A 14,487-nucleotide genomic window follows, 5' to 3' on the forward strand; every position below is an offset into this window, starting at 1 on the left:
GTAGCTGTACATTTCGAGCCGTTAGATGGTATTGGGGGGATTATGGGGCTCTTCGAGGAATTTGGGCGGTATTCGGGGTATAAATTGAACATTGGTAAAAGGGATGTCTTTCCGATCCAGGCGAGCGGGCAGGAAGATGCCGTTCAAGGTGGTGGTGGTGGGGGGGTGGGCATTCAGGTGGGGCGGGGTGGGAGCAGCTGCATAAGTCAAATTTGGCTCGATTGGTAGAGCAGATGAGGGGGGACTTTAGAAGGTAGGGTGCACTCCCGCTTTCATTGGCGGGGAGGGTTCAGGCGGTGAAGATGACAGTCCTCCCGAGGTTTTTGTTTGTTTTTCAGAGCCTCCCAATCTTCATTCCCAAGGCGTTTTTCAAGAAAGTAAATACGGTGATCTCAGGGTTTGTGTAGGCAGATAAAACCCTGCAGGTGAAGGTGCTGCTGGACCAGGGTCGAGGGGCCGGGGGAGCTGGCACTCCCGAACTTTATAAATTACTATTGGGCGACGAACATAGCGATAGTCAGGAAATGCGTGGTGGGGGACCGGTCAGTGTGGGAGTGGATGGAGGCAGTCTCATGTAAGGATCTGAGTTTAGGGGCATTGCAAACGGCACCTTTGCCATTCTCGTCGACCAGGTACTCCACAAGCCCAGTAGTGGTAGCAGCCCTGAGGGTGTGGCGACAGTGGCGGCAGCACATGGGGCTGGACGGGCCTTTGGTTTGGACACCGATATGTGGCAACTACCGGTTTGTTCCTGGGGGGCTGGATGGGGAGTTTCGGGGGTGGCAGTGGGCGGGGATCGAGTAGTTTGGTGATTTGTTTATAGAAGGGGACTTTCCCCTCCCCCACTCGCGCTTTCAACACTATCTTAGTGTTGTCCAGGGGGCGAGAGAGACCCATGTCTTGGCCTTAGCCCAGAGACGGATTTTGTTAGCATGGAGGGACTCGGAGTCCCCGAAGTCAGGGTTGTGGGTTAGTGACGTGGCTGGGTTTCTTAGGCTTGAGAAGATCATGTTCACCCTGAGGGCAATGATGCTGGGGTTTGCCCGGAGGTGGCAGCCGTTTAGCGACTACTTTGGGAAAAGTTAAGGAGGTTAAAAGGGGAGGCATGGGGAGCTGGGTAAGGTGTGGGGAGGTTAGTGGGGAATTGTGATTGGGGAGTTGTTTATGTAAGCATGTTGGTTGGGTTTTGTTGTTTGTTTGGTGTGTGGTTGTTTATTCTGTTAAAATTTCTAATATAAATGCCTCAATAAAATATATATTTTTAAAAGAGTTTTAAAAGTGTGTTCATGAACATTTTCTTTGTCAGTATACTGCTGGCTCATTGAGGAAGGTGGCACTGTTAGATCTGGTTCTGGGGAATGTAGTGGGTCAAACATAGTATCAGATGGCTTGGATTGTCAATGGAAAATGATAAGGAGCATTTCTGAGTGAACATAATTAATTAGGGCCTGACCAACTTCAATGGGGTGGGAACAGATTTGGTCCAGCTAAATTGGAATTAATGATTCGAAGGCAAAACTGTAAAGGTATTATGGGCTGCCTTTAAAGAAGATATAATTTAGGTACAGTCGAGGTAAATTCCCATAAGAAGGAAAGGTAGGCCAAATAAACTCAGAGCTCCTTGGATGACAAGAGGTAGTGAATAAGATGAAGCTTAAAAAATATGCATTTAACAGATGTTAGGTTGATAAAACAATTGAGAACCAGGCTGAATACTGATGTTTTAGAGGCAAAGTGAAAAGAAAATAAGAATAGCAAAGCAAAAGTATGAGAAGAAATTGGCAGGTAAAAAAAAAAAACATCTACTGGCATATAGTAGTAAAAGGAGTGAAGCCGATTAAGAACTAAAAGGGGGATTTACAAATGGAGGACAGAACATGCCTGAGGTATGAAATTAGTACATTGTATCTTTACCAAGGAAGAAGACGCTGCCCAAGTTATAGTGGAAAATAAGAATACGGATCAGGTGCTGTGAAATGGGATTATATGAGCGGCTAGTTTATTTTTTCTCTTTTTTTGGCCAGCACAGGCTGAATGGCCTCTTTCTGCACCATAATTTGTCCATGATTCTAAGGTAGTTGAGACACTGGGTGGATTAAAAATTGATAAAGAGGGGACATTAAATAGGCTGGTGTGATGGTCTTTGCTTCTATGATTCTATCTATAGAGCTTCTTAAAACACGACTACTCTCTAAGCTGCCCAATCACCTACTCCCCAAATCAAGGGTATCACGTGATTCACGTGTATGTTCTTGATCACCCTCTGGTGGTTGGATGCATTCACATTAAATTGTTAACCCTTCATTTACCATATAATATACATATTGTCACAGCTGGCTGTGTATGATTAGAGGTGGTAAGTCACTAGAATTGGATGGGATGCATCCAAGAATACTGAGGGAATAAAGAGTGTGCTATAAATGTGAGGTTTTATAAAATGATGTTTTGGGCCCGTTTCTTTAATTCCTAGTAAAATGGGATACTGAAGAGCATCATGTGATCAGTTCAGAATTCTGCTCAACAACGTGCATGGTTACAACTGGCGAGGTGGAGAGCCAAGGAGGGCCAGGGTGAGACTTACCAAAGACAAGAGCAGTTGTGCTGACCGTGCATGGATTTTCAGTCTCTGATATTTTGGACAGAACAAGAGAGAGAGAGGAGGTCTCACAGAAACAAAGGCTGCCGCTGGTGTGGTCAGCAGAGAGAAGTTGCGAGTTCACTGTGAGCTGGCGGCGCAGAATGTGGGAGGAAGGATAATCTCTGCTTTAAGACACACATCCTATTTCATTCTAAAGAATCTGGAAGAAATGCCCTGGTGTGCCAGGAGGAAAATTCAACAATGAGAATCTTACTGCAGGTAGTTGGTTTGGAACTTCTCCAAAAGAACTGAGAAAAATGTCTTTTGACAGTCGCACAATATTATCACTCGGTGAAACGGGGCAAAATGAATCGGTTGTAAGGTGTGTGGGGGGGGGGGGGGTAATGTTAGACTGGTTCTCGTGAAAACTGCTATTCTGGGGAGAGTGAGACATTAAGTATAACTGTGGTGTGACGTTTTCACTGTTGGAAAGTTAAAGGATTTCTGTTGTTTACAGTACTAGTTTGTCTATGAGGTAAGCAGAAAATGTTGGAAAAACTCAGCAGGTCTGGCAGCATCTGTGAAGAGAGAAACAGTTACCAATTTAAGTCCATATGACTTCTTCAGAGCTCTGGCTTTCAACAACGTTTTATAATCCATCTTCATGAACAGATCTGGCAGATTTACCAGTAATAGCTGCTCCCCTGACTGCAGTATATCTCTTCCTTATTTTTGAAATTTAGTCCAATTCTAAATCTAAAACCAAAGTCTGTGTCCCTCCTTTCTGTGAAGCATACATATGCTAGTAATCTTCGTAACCTTGCTGCACCAAAGACTCCTTGGGCATTGCTCCTCCAACATTCAAAGGAAGCTAATAAAAGTTGTTTAAAATGACCATTGCTCAACTGGTAGTAATGGCAGAGGGGCAGTTGCACCAGCCTCCTTGACAAATAAGCTTGTAGTTGCTACTCTTGTCATTGCTGTCATAATAATTCAGGATTTTCCTATTTCTCAAGCTCATCTGACACTTTTTTTGCTTGATAGTGAAATTTTGCCTATGTTCGTCATTCGCAATGAAGTAAAACTTGATTTTTTTCCATTCTTCACAAATCCATTTTGGACAGTTATTACTAGATAGGGCAGCACAAAATATTCAATTGTTTGCTTCTACTTGTCAACATTGTTATAAATATGAAGTTTGTAAGATTATAATGTATTGATTTAAATCTTCAATTTAAGTAAAATGGAGGAATGAAGGGGCTCATGCGACCAGTTTTCAATTTTGCCCGATAGCAGGCTACGTGGCTTGCTGGTTAAAGAAGGCCCAGGTTGTCTTACTGAGAAGAAGGTGCAAGACACTAATATCTGTAAACAATGACTAGGGAAGCTTGCCAATGGTGGACAGACTATTAATCTCCATGTTACAGGGAAATGTTAGGAATTAGTTCTTTTAAAATTGCACTTTAAACTATCTGTTTAATTCCAAGATAGAATACATAGCTAATTAGCATGTCGATCTGCATACAAGACCCATGTGATTCATGTTGCCATGGTGATGCCCTTTGAGGGGGAAAGTGTTCATTACAAACCTCTTTCAGGTTACAGGGCTTTCGTATGATATCCCTGAACCTCACAGATCGTCAGTCTGCAAGAATCGAAGAGAGATTAACAGAGGTAGCAAATCTCTATTGTTCAGCACATAGAATGAGGGTGGGATCTCACATTTCAATTGCAAAGACCATGTTCATGGGGATTTAAATGAGGCTGACAGATTCGCCTAGCTTTGACTATAAAAAATAATCTCCAGGGTAGGCTGTACTGTGAAAATATGTTTGCAAATTGGAGGTTATCCAGCTGGAAAAGGAAGTAAGCAATCGGGACCTGAGAAAAGCTTTGGATTGTTCCTGGAGAATGAAGTGTCCATTTAAGGGATAGAGTGAAATACAATCATGGAGGGGGATAGTCAAACATTTTAAAAGTTAAATGACGAATGTTTTTTGCAGTTTATAGCATAAGTTGTATACCAATTAGTGTTTAAACAATGTTGCTCTAAGATTGTTTATCACATATAGCTTGCAATCTGTTGTGTCATTTCAGTCAGTCATTGGAATTTTTTTTAAGTTTTAAGTCTTTATGGGGATCATAATATCCCAACAATTTCTGTTCGGGCTACTTTTCGCCTTAAGTTGAGGAAGTCGAGATTTTGATTGCATATTAATTCCTCATTCAATTACGTATGGAAATTCAAATCATCATCACATTAGCATGCATTGAAAATGACTTTACCAAATGATTATTCTTTCTACATTCTGATCTTGCTGCCAATATTCCACTATTCTCTTTTTAATAAGGTGGCACAATGGTTAGCCCCCATGGCTACCTCACAATGGCAAGGACCCGGGTTCAATTCCAGCTTTGGGTCACGGTCTGTGTGGAGTTTGTATGTTCTCCCCTCCCTGTCTCTGCTTGGGTTTCCTCCGGGTGCTCCGGTTTCCTGCCACAGCCCAAAGATGTGCGGGTTAGGTGGATTGGCCATGCTAAATTGCTTTTCGTGTCCAGGGGTGTGCAGGTTAGGTTATGGGGTCACAGTGATATGGCAGAGTGGAAGAGAGAGTGGACATGAGTGTTCTTTCGAAGGATAGGCGCAAACTCGATGGGTCGAACAATCCCCTCCTGCAATGTACGGATTCAATGATAACTATTTCCTGAAATTTGACAAAAAGCAGGTGCATTTATTACCTCTGCTTCCAGCTGATGGAGTTTTGTTTCAAGTTCTTTTATTTTTTCATCTTTCTTCTGATTTTCAGCCTGTGCCTCCTGCCGAGCTGTAAATTCTTCATCAAACTGAAACAAATACATCATTAAAGCTTCCAGGTCTGTTCAGTTTAATTATCAGAATGCTCAGTTTAATCAAAATCTCATTCTAACATACACACATTTATGGATAAACTAATCATATACTAAATAAGGCAGTTTGCTTTATTTTCCTATATCTACCAACTCATCCCAAGCCACTTCCTTATTTCTATTCAACTTTGTCATGCAAAATTCCCCAAGAAACAACTCTGCATTAGCATCTCCATGCTTGCAGAACATAACTCTTGACTGGAAGAAAGGATCAAAATATATTGTGATCTAGAAATAAGTACTATAAATAGCAGTAACTACAATTGCCACTACCACAAATGTTACAAAACATCAACTTCACTAAGTGACTGTCAGACAGTTGAGCTTTGAACAGATTTGGTTTCGCAATTAACATAACTATATCAAGTCACAAGAACATTGGTATCTCCTACAAAGCTACTGTATTAACCAATTAAATTACACAGTGAGCAAGTTAAGCATGCCCACTTCTCAGTACACAGAATAATGTGAAATGATATGAAAGTTTGCAAAAGTAAAATAGAATTACTAGTCCAATTGAATCATTTGACACAGAAATGAGAATCAAGAGAAACTTTGGGGCAATTCTTCCGATAAGTGACTAAGTGTCATTTCAGGTCGGAAAGCCGTTGAGAATCCCACCAGCTGTTCTGGCGCGCTTTCCATCACAATCCACCCACACTCAGTTAATTTGTTTTTGGAGCTTGGAGGGACTGTGACTGAATTCACCCACAGAATTTGTTTTGGAAGTGTGGACCGAAAGATGCCAACAAGATCGGCATCTCAGAGATCGTGGCACCCTTTTTAAAGGGCGGCCTGATCTCAAAGGTAGGTTGAAGGGGTCTCCATCACCCCAGCCCCCCTAAACAGACATAGCGACCGCACAGACTGTCATGGGCAACGCCCCAACCCTTGACCCTGGAAGGGCAACCGCCCCCATCCCCCATCATGAAATGTCCGGGTCACCTCCACAACACCCCACCACACAGGCATGGGGGTGACAAAAAGCCCTTCATCCTCGCTAGTATCAGGCCAATGGGGTCATCAAGGGTATCCCTCTTTCAGAACCCGCTCTCACATTCAGCTTCCTCGCTATTCAGCACCCCCCCTTTCATGACCATGACCCCTCTCATGCCCATCTCTTTACATCCTGGCTTTGCCAACCTGCCATTACCAGGTTGGCACTCCCAAGGTCCCAAGCCCTGCCATCTCCAGCCACCCGGGGATTCGAATAGCCTGCCTATCATCTCACCAAGGTGATCCCAAGGATTGGAAACTAGAGTTACAGCAGAAACTTGAGAGTAGATTTATTTCTAATGTGCCCAAAATGTTTAGAGGATATTTAATAGAGTTTTTTTAAAAATTAAAGCTTTTCATTGTGTGAATCAAGAAAAATAATTCCTTCTGGTTGGAGAGTCAACGTCGAGGGGGTGATCAATTTCAAATCATCATTAGAGAGTGAGGAGAGGGATGAAGAGAAATGGATGTACTCAAAGACTTGTTACAGCATGGAATACTTTATCAGAAGAATGGTTGAGGATGGGATTATTGCACCAATTCAGGGAAGGGTGGATAAATATTTGAAGCAGAGAAAGATATGGAGACAGTAAGGGTGGGAATCATTTTGCATTGCTTTAGCAAAGAGCTGGCATTGACATGATGGATCTAAAAGCCTTCTTCGGTACTAAAAATGTCAGTGCTCTATTTCTTGATTTATCATGCATTTTTCCAACACCTTTAAATTTGGTGTTGTCCTGGCCTTGGCCTCTCAATAAATAAATCCTACTAAATAACTTGCTAGATTAAACTCATCATTCACTTTATTGGCAGAGTGTGTTTCACGATGCTTGGGTTCAATCTTGTAACCAAGATTCTACTATAGCCTGTTTACTAAAAAAACAACAATATATTGAACAGTTTACTATAAAAGATAGATATACATATATATAGTTATGGCAATAGAACAGGAATAAACAATTAAGCAGATAGCTCTTTCAAGATGTTGGAGTGCAATGGACTGAATGTCTCCCTCTGTTGTTGATAAATTCTATGGGCGGTATTTTCAGATCCCCCACAGTGTGTTTTCTGGCAGCGGAGGCGGCTCGCAATTGACTGTCGATAAGCTCTTCAAGTCCCATCAATGCCCATGCCATTTTGCGTAGCTCGCCTGTCTTGCTGCCGGGGAACCCACCGCTCTTGGGGGACGGGGGGGACAATCTCCTTTGGCGGGACCAAAAAATACCATTACCTGGAAAGGCCGGAAAGCCCCGCTCCATGATTCCCAAAGACTTTGAAAAAATTGTACAACTCAATGGAAACCATCATTCCCATAACTGAACAACACAAAATAAAATACTAAAGAGTATCATATAAAATCATGTTCTGAAGAGTTTCAATAAAGATAAAATCACATTTCTGCGCCAGATGCTGGAATCTGAAACAAAAAACAGAAAATACTGGACAATCTCAGCAAGTCTGACAGCATCTGTGGAGAGAAAAGGGACCTAACATTTCGAGTGTGGATGACTCTTTGTCAAAGCTAGAGAGAACTGGAAATGGGGTCAGATTTATACTGTAGCGGGAGTGGGGTTGGAGCGGTGAGGCTGGACAGGAAGCCAGCGATAGGTGGAGATTGACAAAGATGGACTTCCGGTTGCGGCGATGCGGAGCTAAGCCGCTCGTTTTGGCAGCTCCCGCGAAAACGGACTTTCGGGCTCTACAGAGGAGCCCCAACGAAGCTTTTTTTTGGTTGATCACATGTGGGAAGGAGCAGTGAGGACCCCCCCCCCCCACAATATTTGGCAGGGAGCAGCGGTGGAGCAATGAGGGAAGAAGCCATGCAGCAGAGAACAAAACGAGGGGAAGAAGGCAAGATGGCGGAGTGCAAGCAGCGTGGGGGCCAGACCAGCAGGAGTTCGTCATGAGATGTGTGAAGGTGCTGAAAAAGGAGGTGCTGGCGCCGATGCTGTTGGCGATCGAGGGGCTGAAGGAGACCCAGCCGACCCAGGCGGTGGAGCTTCGTGAGGTGAACGATAAGGTGAACACTTCCAAGGATGATATCCAGGGCCTGGCGGTAAAAATGGAGGCGCACGAAGCGGGGCACAGGAGGTGGGCCGAGAGAATTGAGGTCCTGGAGAACAGGTCGAGGAGGAAGAACCTCCAGATTCTGGGTCTTCCTGAAGGAGTGGAGGGAGCTGATGCTAGGGCGTACGTGAGCACGATGCTCCATTCGGTGATGGGTGCAGAGGCCTCTCCGACCCCCCTGGAGCTGGAAGGGGCTCACCGGGTCCTGGCGAGGAGACCCAAGGCAGATGAGCCGCCAAGGGCGATAGTGGCAAGGTTCCATCGCTTCGTGGATAAAGAAAGTGTGCTGAGATGGGCCAAGAAGGTGCGGAACAGCAGATGGGAGAACGCGGTGATCCGAGTATACCAGGATTTTTTTTCTTTAATTCTCCTCCTTTTTCACATTTTCTCCCACATTTACATCCATCAACAATAATCAGCAAGATATGTCAGCCCCCATAATAACAACGATCCCATCTACCCACCAACCCCCAAACCTCAACCCACATGTTTACATAAACAAATGACAAAAAGGAATCAGGGATTCCCGTAGTCACCCTTAATCTTACACAGCTCTCTTTCTTCACCCCCCCCCTTCCATCCACTGCCTCTTGTAAAACTCCTCCTCCCAACCTCGGTTCCTTCCCCCCAACTTTCCACCCCGGCTAGACCACTCGGACCCTGTTCTGCCAGGCTCCGATGGCCGCAGCCCCACCCCCCACCTCACTCCCGTTCACTGGCCGGCTTAAACCGGCCAGCGTGGAGGCCCCCGCCAGGGTCCCTTTCCCACTTGCCCGGCCCTAGGAAAGCCCAAAGATCCCCTTTTAGCACACAAACCCCGCATATCCACCTACACCCCAAAGAACTCTCATTTTGAGTGAAAGTCCCATCCCTTCCCTTGTCCAAATATATACCACATTGGCTCCTTTAGTCTCTACACCCGCGCGCAGTGATACAAAAAAGAAGAAAATACAGTCATGAGGTTACATCGGCACATGGCCATTCCTCAATTTGTCAGTTCTGCCACAGTCCTTCTGCTTTCGCAAACTCCTCCGCTGCTTCCGCCGTTCCAAAATAAAAGTCCCTGAGCTTGTAAGTCACCCTCAGCTTCGCTGGATATACAATGCCGCACCGCACCTTGCTAATGTACAGTGCCTCGTCACCCGGTTGAAGGCAGCCCGCCTCCTTGCCAGCTCCACCATAAAGTCCTGGTATACACGTATACCAGCTCCAGCCCACTGCACCACCCGCTTCTGCTTGGCCCAGCTCAGGTCATTCTCCTTCACCCTGTACCTACGGAAGCACAGAGTCACTGCCCTTGGCGGCTCGTTCGCCTTTGGTACAGGCCTCCACAACCGATGAGCCCGATCCAGTTCATATCGGGAGGGATCCTCCCCCTCCCCCAATAGTTTTGCCAACATCGCGGCAAAATACTCAGTCGGCTTCGGTCCTTCAACTCCTTCGGGCAGCCCCACAATCCTCAAATTCTGTCGCCTGGATCTGTTTTCCAGGTCTTCCATTTTTCCTCGCAGATCCTTGTTAGTATCCATCACCTTCCGCATCTCTTTCCCCATCGAGGCAAGTTGATCACCGTGCTGCAATAACGTCTCCTCCAATTCCTTCTGCGCCTCCCCTTGCTCTCGCACCTCCGCCACTGCGCTCGCCACCTCCGTCCTCACCCGGTAAACCGCCTCCTCCACCAGCACACTCAAAACCTCCCTCATCTGCTTCCTCACCGTCTTCATGCATTTCGCAATCTGCGCCAACTGCTTTTCAAATTCCGCAGCCATCACCTTAGTTATTTCTTCAGCCGTAAGCAGTGTGGCCTTCCCTGGTGCTCCAGCCTCCATTTTCCTTGGTGACCCCGCGGTGACCTTTCCACTCCCCGACGGACCTTCAGCTTTTTTTTTCCGGCCGTTTTCTTGCTCACCCTCGACATTTTTCTTTGTTCTTTTTTTCCTCCTGTGTCTTCACTGTGCCTCCTCCGTGCCTTCTCCCTGCTTCTGCCGCCTCCGTGGACCCTGGGACCGGGCTTAAAGCCCCAAAAATGCCGTTGCCGAATGGGAGCCCTCCATTGTGCGGCCGCCTCCCGCCCGCCGTCACCGGAAGTCCGAGTATACCAGGATTGGAGCGCGGAGGTGGCAAAGAGGAGAGCTGGATTCAACCGGGCCAAGGCGGTGCTGCATAGAAAAAGAGTCAGGATCGGCATGCTACAGCCTGCGCGACTGTGGGTCACTTACCAGGACAGACACCATTATTTTGAAACGCCAGAATAGGCTTGGACCTTTCATAGGCATGACCCCCCAATCCGGCTGATCACGTGGAATGTGAGAGAACTAAATGGGCCGGTTAAGGGGGCCCGAGTGTTCGCGCACCTAAAGGGACTGAAGGCAGACGTGGTCATGCTTCAGGAGACACATCTGAAGGTGACAGATCAGGTCAGGTTAAGGAAGGGATGGGTGGGACAGGTGTTCCTTTCAGGGCTGGATGCGAAGAATAGAGGGGTGGCAATACTGGTGGGAAAGCGGGTGTCATTTGAGCCCAAGAACATAGTAGCGGAAGGGAGGCTGATACGTGATGGTGAGTGGTAGGTTGCAGGGGACGGAGGTGGTACTGGTGAATGTATATGCCCCAAACTGGGACGATGCAGGATTCATGAAACGGATGTTGGGGCGTATTCCAGACCTGGAGGTAGGGAGTTTGATAATGGGGATTTTAACACGGTGCTGGACCCAGCATTGTATCGTTCCAGATCTAGGACGGGGAGGAGGCCGGCTGCGGCCAAGGTGCTTAGGGGGTTTATGGATCAGATGGGGGGAGTAGATCCGTGGAGATTTGCCAGACCTTTGGTCAGAGAATTTTCTTTTTTCTCCCATGTACATAAGGCCTACTCCCGGATAGATTTTTTTGTTTTGGACAGGGTACTGATCCCGAAAGTGGAGAGAACGGAGTATTCGGCCGTAGCCATTTCAGACCATGCCCCGCACTGGGTGGAGCTGGAGCTGGGGGAGGAGAGGGACCAACGCCCATTGTGGAGGTTGGATGTGGGACTGCTGGCAGACGAGGAAGTGTGCGGGAGGGTGCGGGGGTGTATTGAAAGATATCTGGAGGCTAACGTCAACGGGGAGGTGCAGGTGGGAGTAGTGTGGGAGGCGCTGAAGGCAGTGGTCAGGGGAGAGTTAATCTCCATTAGGGCTCACAGGGTGAAGAGAGAGGGCAGGGAAAGGGAGAGGTTAGTGGGGGAGATTTTAAGGGTGGACAGGAGCTATGCAGAGGCTCCGGATGAGGGACTACTCAGGGAGAGACAAAGTCTCCAGACGGAGTTCGACCTGTTGACCACAGGGAAGGCAGAGGCACAGTGGAGGAAGGCACAGGGGGCGATATATGAATATGGGGAGAAGGCAAGCCGGATGCTGGCACACCAGCTCCTTAAGAGGATGGCAGCGAGGGAAATAGGTGGAGTCAAAGATGGCAGGGGAACTACGGTGCAGACTGCAGGGAAAGTGAATGAGGCTTTTAAGGCCTTTTACCAGGAACTGTATAGGTCCCAGCCCTCAGGGGGGAAAGAGGGGATGCGGGGATCGTGGATCAGTTGAGGTTCCCAGGGGTGGAGGTGCAGGAGGTGGCTGGTCTGGGGGCGCCAATTGCGGTGGAGGAGCTGGTTAAAGGACTGGGGAGCATGCAGGCAGGGAAGGCCCCGGGACCAGATGGGTTCCCGGTGGAGTTTTACATGAAGTATGTAGACCTGTTAGCCCCGTTGCTGGTAAGGACCTTCAATGAATCAAGCGAGGGGGGGACCCTGCCCCCGACAATGTCGGAGGCGACGATCTCTCTGATCTTAAAGCGGGATAAGGACCCACTGCAATGTGGGTCATATAGACCGATCTCGCTCCTTAATGTAGATGCGAGGCTGCTGGCAAAAATGTTGGCCATGAGGATTGAGGACTGTGTTCCGGGGGTGATTCATGAGGACCAGACAGGATTCGTGAAGGGTAGGCAGTTAAACACTAATGTGCAAAGGCTCTTAAAAGTGATAATGATGCCATCGGTGGAGGGAGAAGCGGAGATAGTGACAGCCATGGACGCGGAGAAAGCCTTTGATCGGGTAGAGTGGGAGTATCTCTGGGAAGTGTTGAGGAGGTTTGGATTCGGGGGAGGGTTTATTAGTTGGGTTAAGCTCCTGTATAAAGCCCCGGTGGCAAGTGTGGTCACGAACCGGCGGAGGTCGGAGTATTTCCGGCTGCATCAAAGGACGAGGCAGGGGTGCCCCCTGTCCCCTCTGCTGTTCGCATTAGCAATTGAACCTTTGGCCATGGCGTTACGGGAGTCAGGGAATTGGAAGGGGGTGGTTCGAGGGGGAGAGGAACGTCGAGTGTCGCTGTATGCAGACGGCCTGTTGCTGTATGTGACGGATCCAGTGGAGGGGATGGTTGAGGTAATGCAGTTCTTACGGGAGTTTAGAGACTTTTCGGGCTATAAGCTAAATATGGGAAAGAGTGAGCTCTTTGTGATCCATCCGGGGGACCAGGGAAGAGGGATAGAGGACCTACCGCTGAGGAGGGCGGAAAGGAGCTTTCGATATTTGGGGATTCAGGTAGCTATGAGCTGGGGGGCACTGCACAAACTCAATTTGACGCGATTGGTGAAACAGATGGAGGAGGATTTTAAAAGGTGGGACATGTTGCCACTCTCGCTGGCGGGTAGGGTACAGTCGGTTAAAATGGTCGTCCTCCCGAGATTTCTTTTTGTATTTCAATGCCTCCCCATTGTGATCACCAAGGCCTTTTTCAAGAGGGTAAGCAGGAGCATTACGGGATTTGTGTGGGTGAGCAAGACCCCGCGGGTAAGGAGGGGGTTCTTGGAGCGCAGCAGAGATAGAGGAGGGTTGGCATTGCCGAATCTGGGTGGTTATTATTGGGCAGCCAACGTGGCAATGATCCGTTAGTGGGTGATGGAGGGAGAGGGGGCGGCGTCGAAGAGGTTGGAGATGGCGTCCTGCAAAGGTACGAGCCTGGGGGCGCTGGTGACGGCACCGCTGCCGCTCTCGCCGACAAGGTATACCACGAGCCCGGTGGTGGCGGCAACGCCAAAGATGTGGGGCAGTGGAGACGGCACAGGGGTGCGACGGGAGCCTCGGTGTGGTGTCCGATCAGAGACAACCATCGGTTTGTCCCAGGAAGGATGGACGGGGGGTTTCAGAGCTGGCATAGGGCAGGGATTAGAAGAATGGGGGACCTGTTCATTGATGGGACGTTTGCGAGCTTAGGGGCGCTGGAGGAGAAGTTTGGGCTACGCCCGGGAAATGCTTTCAGGTACATGCAAGTGAGGGCGTTTGTGAGGCGGCAGGTGAGGGAATTTCCGCTACTCCCGGCACAGGGGATTCAAGATAGGGTGATTTCGGGCATATGGGTCGGAGAGGGCAAGGTGTCGGCGATATACCAGGAGATGAAAGAAGAGGGGGAGGCTTTGGTAGAGGAGCTGAAGGGTAAATGGGCAGAGGAGTTGGGGGAGGAGATTGAGGAGGGGCTATGGGCTGATGCCCTAAGTAGGGTTAATTCCTCTTCTTCGTGTGCCAGGCTTAGCCTGATACAATTTAAGGTGGTTCAGAGAGCGCACATGACGGGGGCAAGGCTGAGTAAGTTCTTTGGGGTAGAGGCCAGATGTGGGAGGTGCTCAGGTAGTCCGGCAAACCATGTCCATATGTTTTGGTCATGCCCGGCACTGGAGGGGAGTGGCGGGAACAGTATCTAAGGTGGTGAAAGTCCGGGTCAAGCCAAGCTGGGGGCGAGCACTATTTGGAGTAGTGGACGAGCCGGGAGTGCAGGAGGCGAAAGAGGCCGGTATTCTGGCCTTTGCGTCCCTAGTAGCCCGGCGAAGGATCTTGCTAATGTGGAAGGAGGCGAAGCCCCCCAGTGTGGAGGCCTGGATAAATGATATGGCTGGGTTTATCAAATTGGAAA

The 14,487-nt window shown here is 48.1% G+C and overlaps 1 protein-coding gene across 4 annotated transcripts in view; it reads right to left on the bottom strand.

Moving 5' to 3' along the window:
* The window catches only part of diaph2 (diaphanous-related formin 2), a 983,399-nt gene that overhangs the window by 631,950 nt on the left and 336,962 nt on the right, over positions 1-14,487 (bottom strand). For all 4 annotated transcript variants that reach the window (XR_011946649.1, XM_072505206.1, XM_072505205.1 and 1 more), the window contains one exon: positions 5,318-5,422. Coding sequence is in view for 3 of the 4 variants with exons in the window: in XM_072505206.1 (XP_072361307.1) it covers positions 5,318-5,422 (105 nt within the window). In the remaining variant the exon portion in view is untranslated. The remainder of the gene's footprint in view (positions 1-5,317; positions 5,423-14,487) is intronic.

This window comes from Scyliorhinus torazame, chromosome 5, assembly GCF_047496885.1.
Source record: "Scyliorhinus torazame isolate Kashiwa2021f chromosome 5, sScyTor2.1, whole genome shotgun sequence".
Taxonomy (NCBI): Eukaryota; Metazoa; Chordata; class Chondrichthyes; order Carcharhiniformes; family Scyliorhinidae; genus Scyliorhinus; species Scyliorhinus torazame.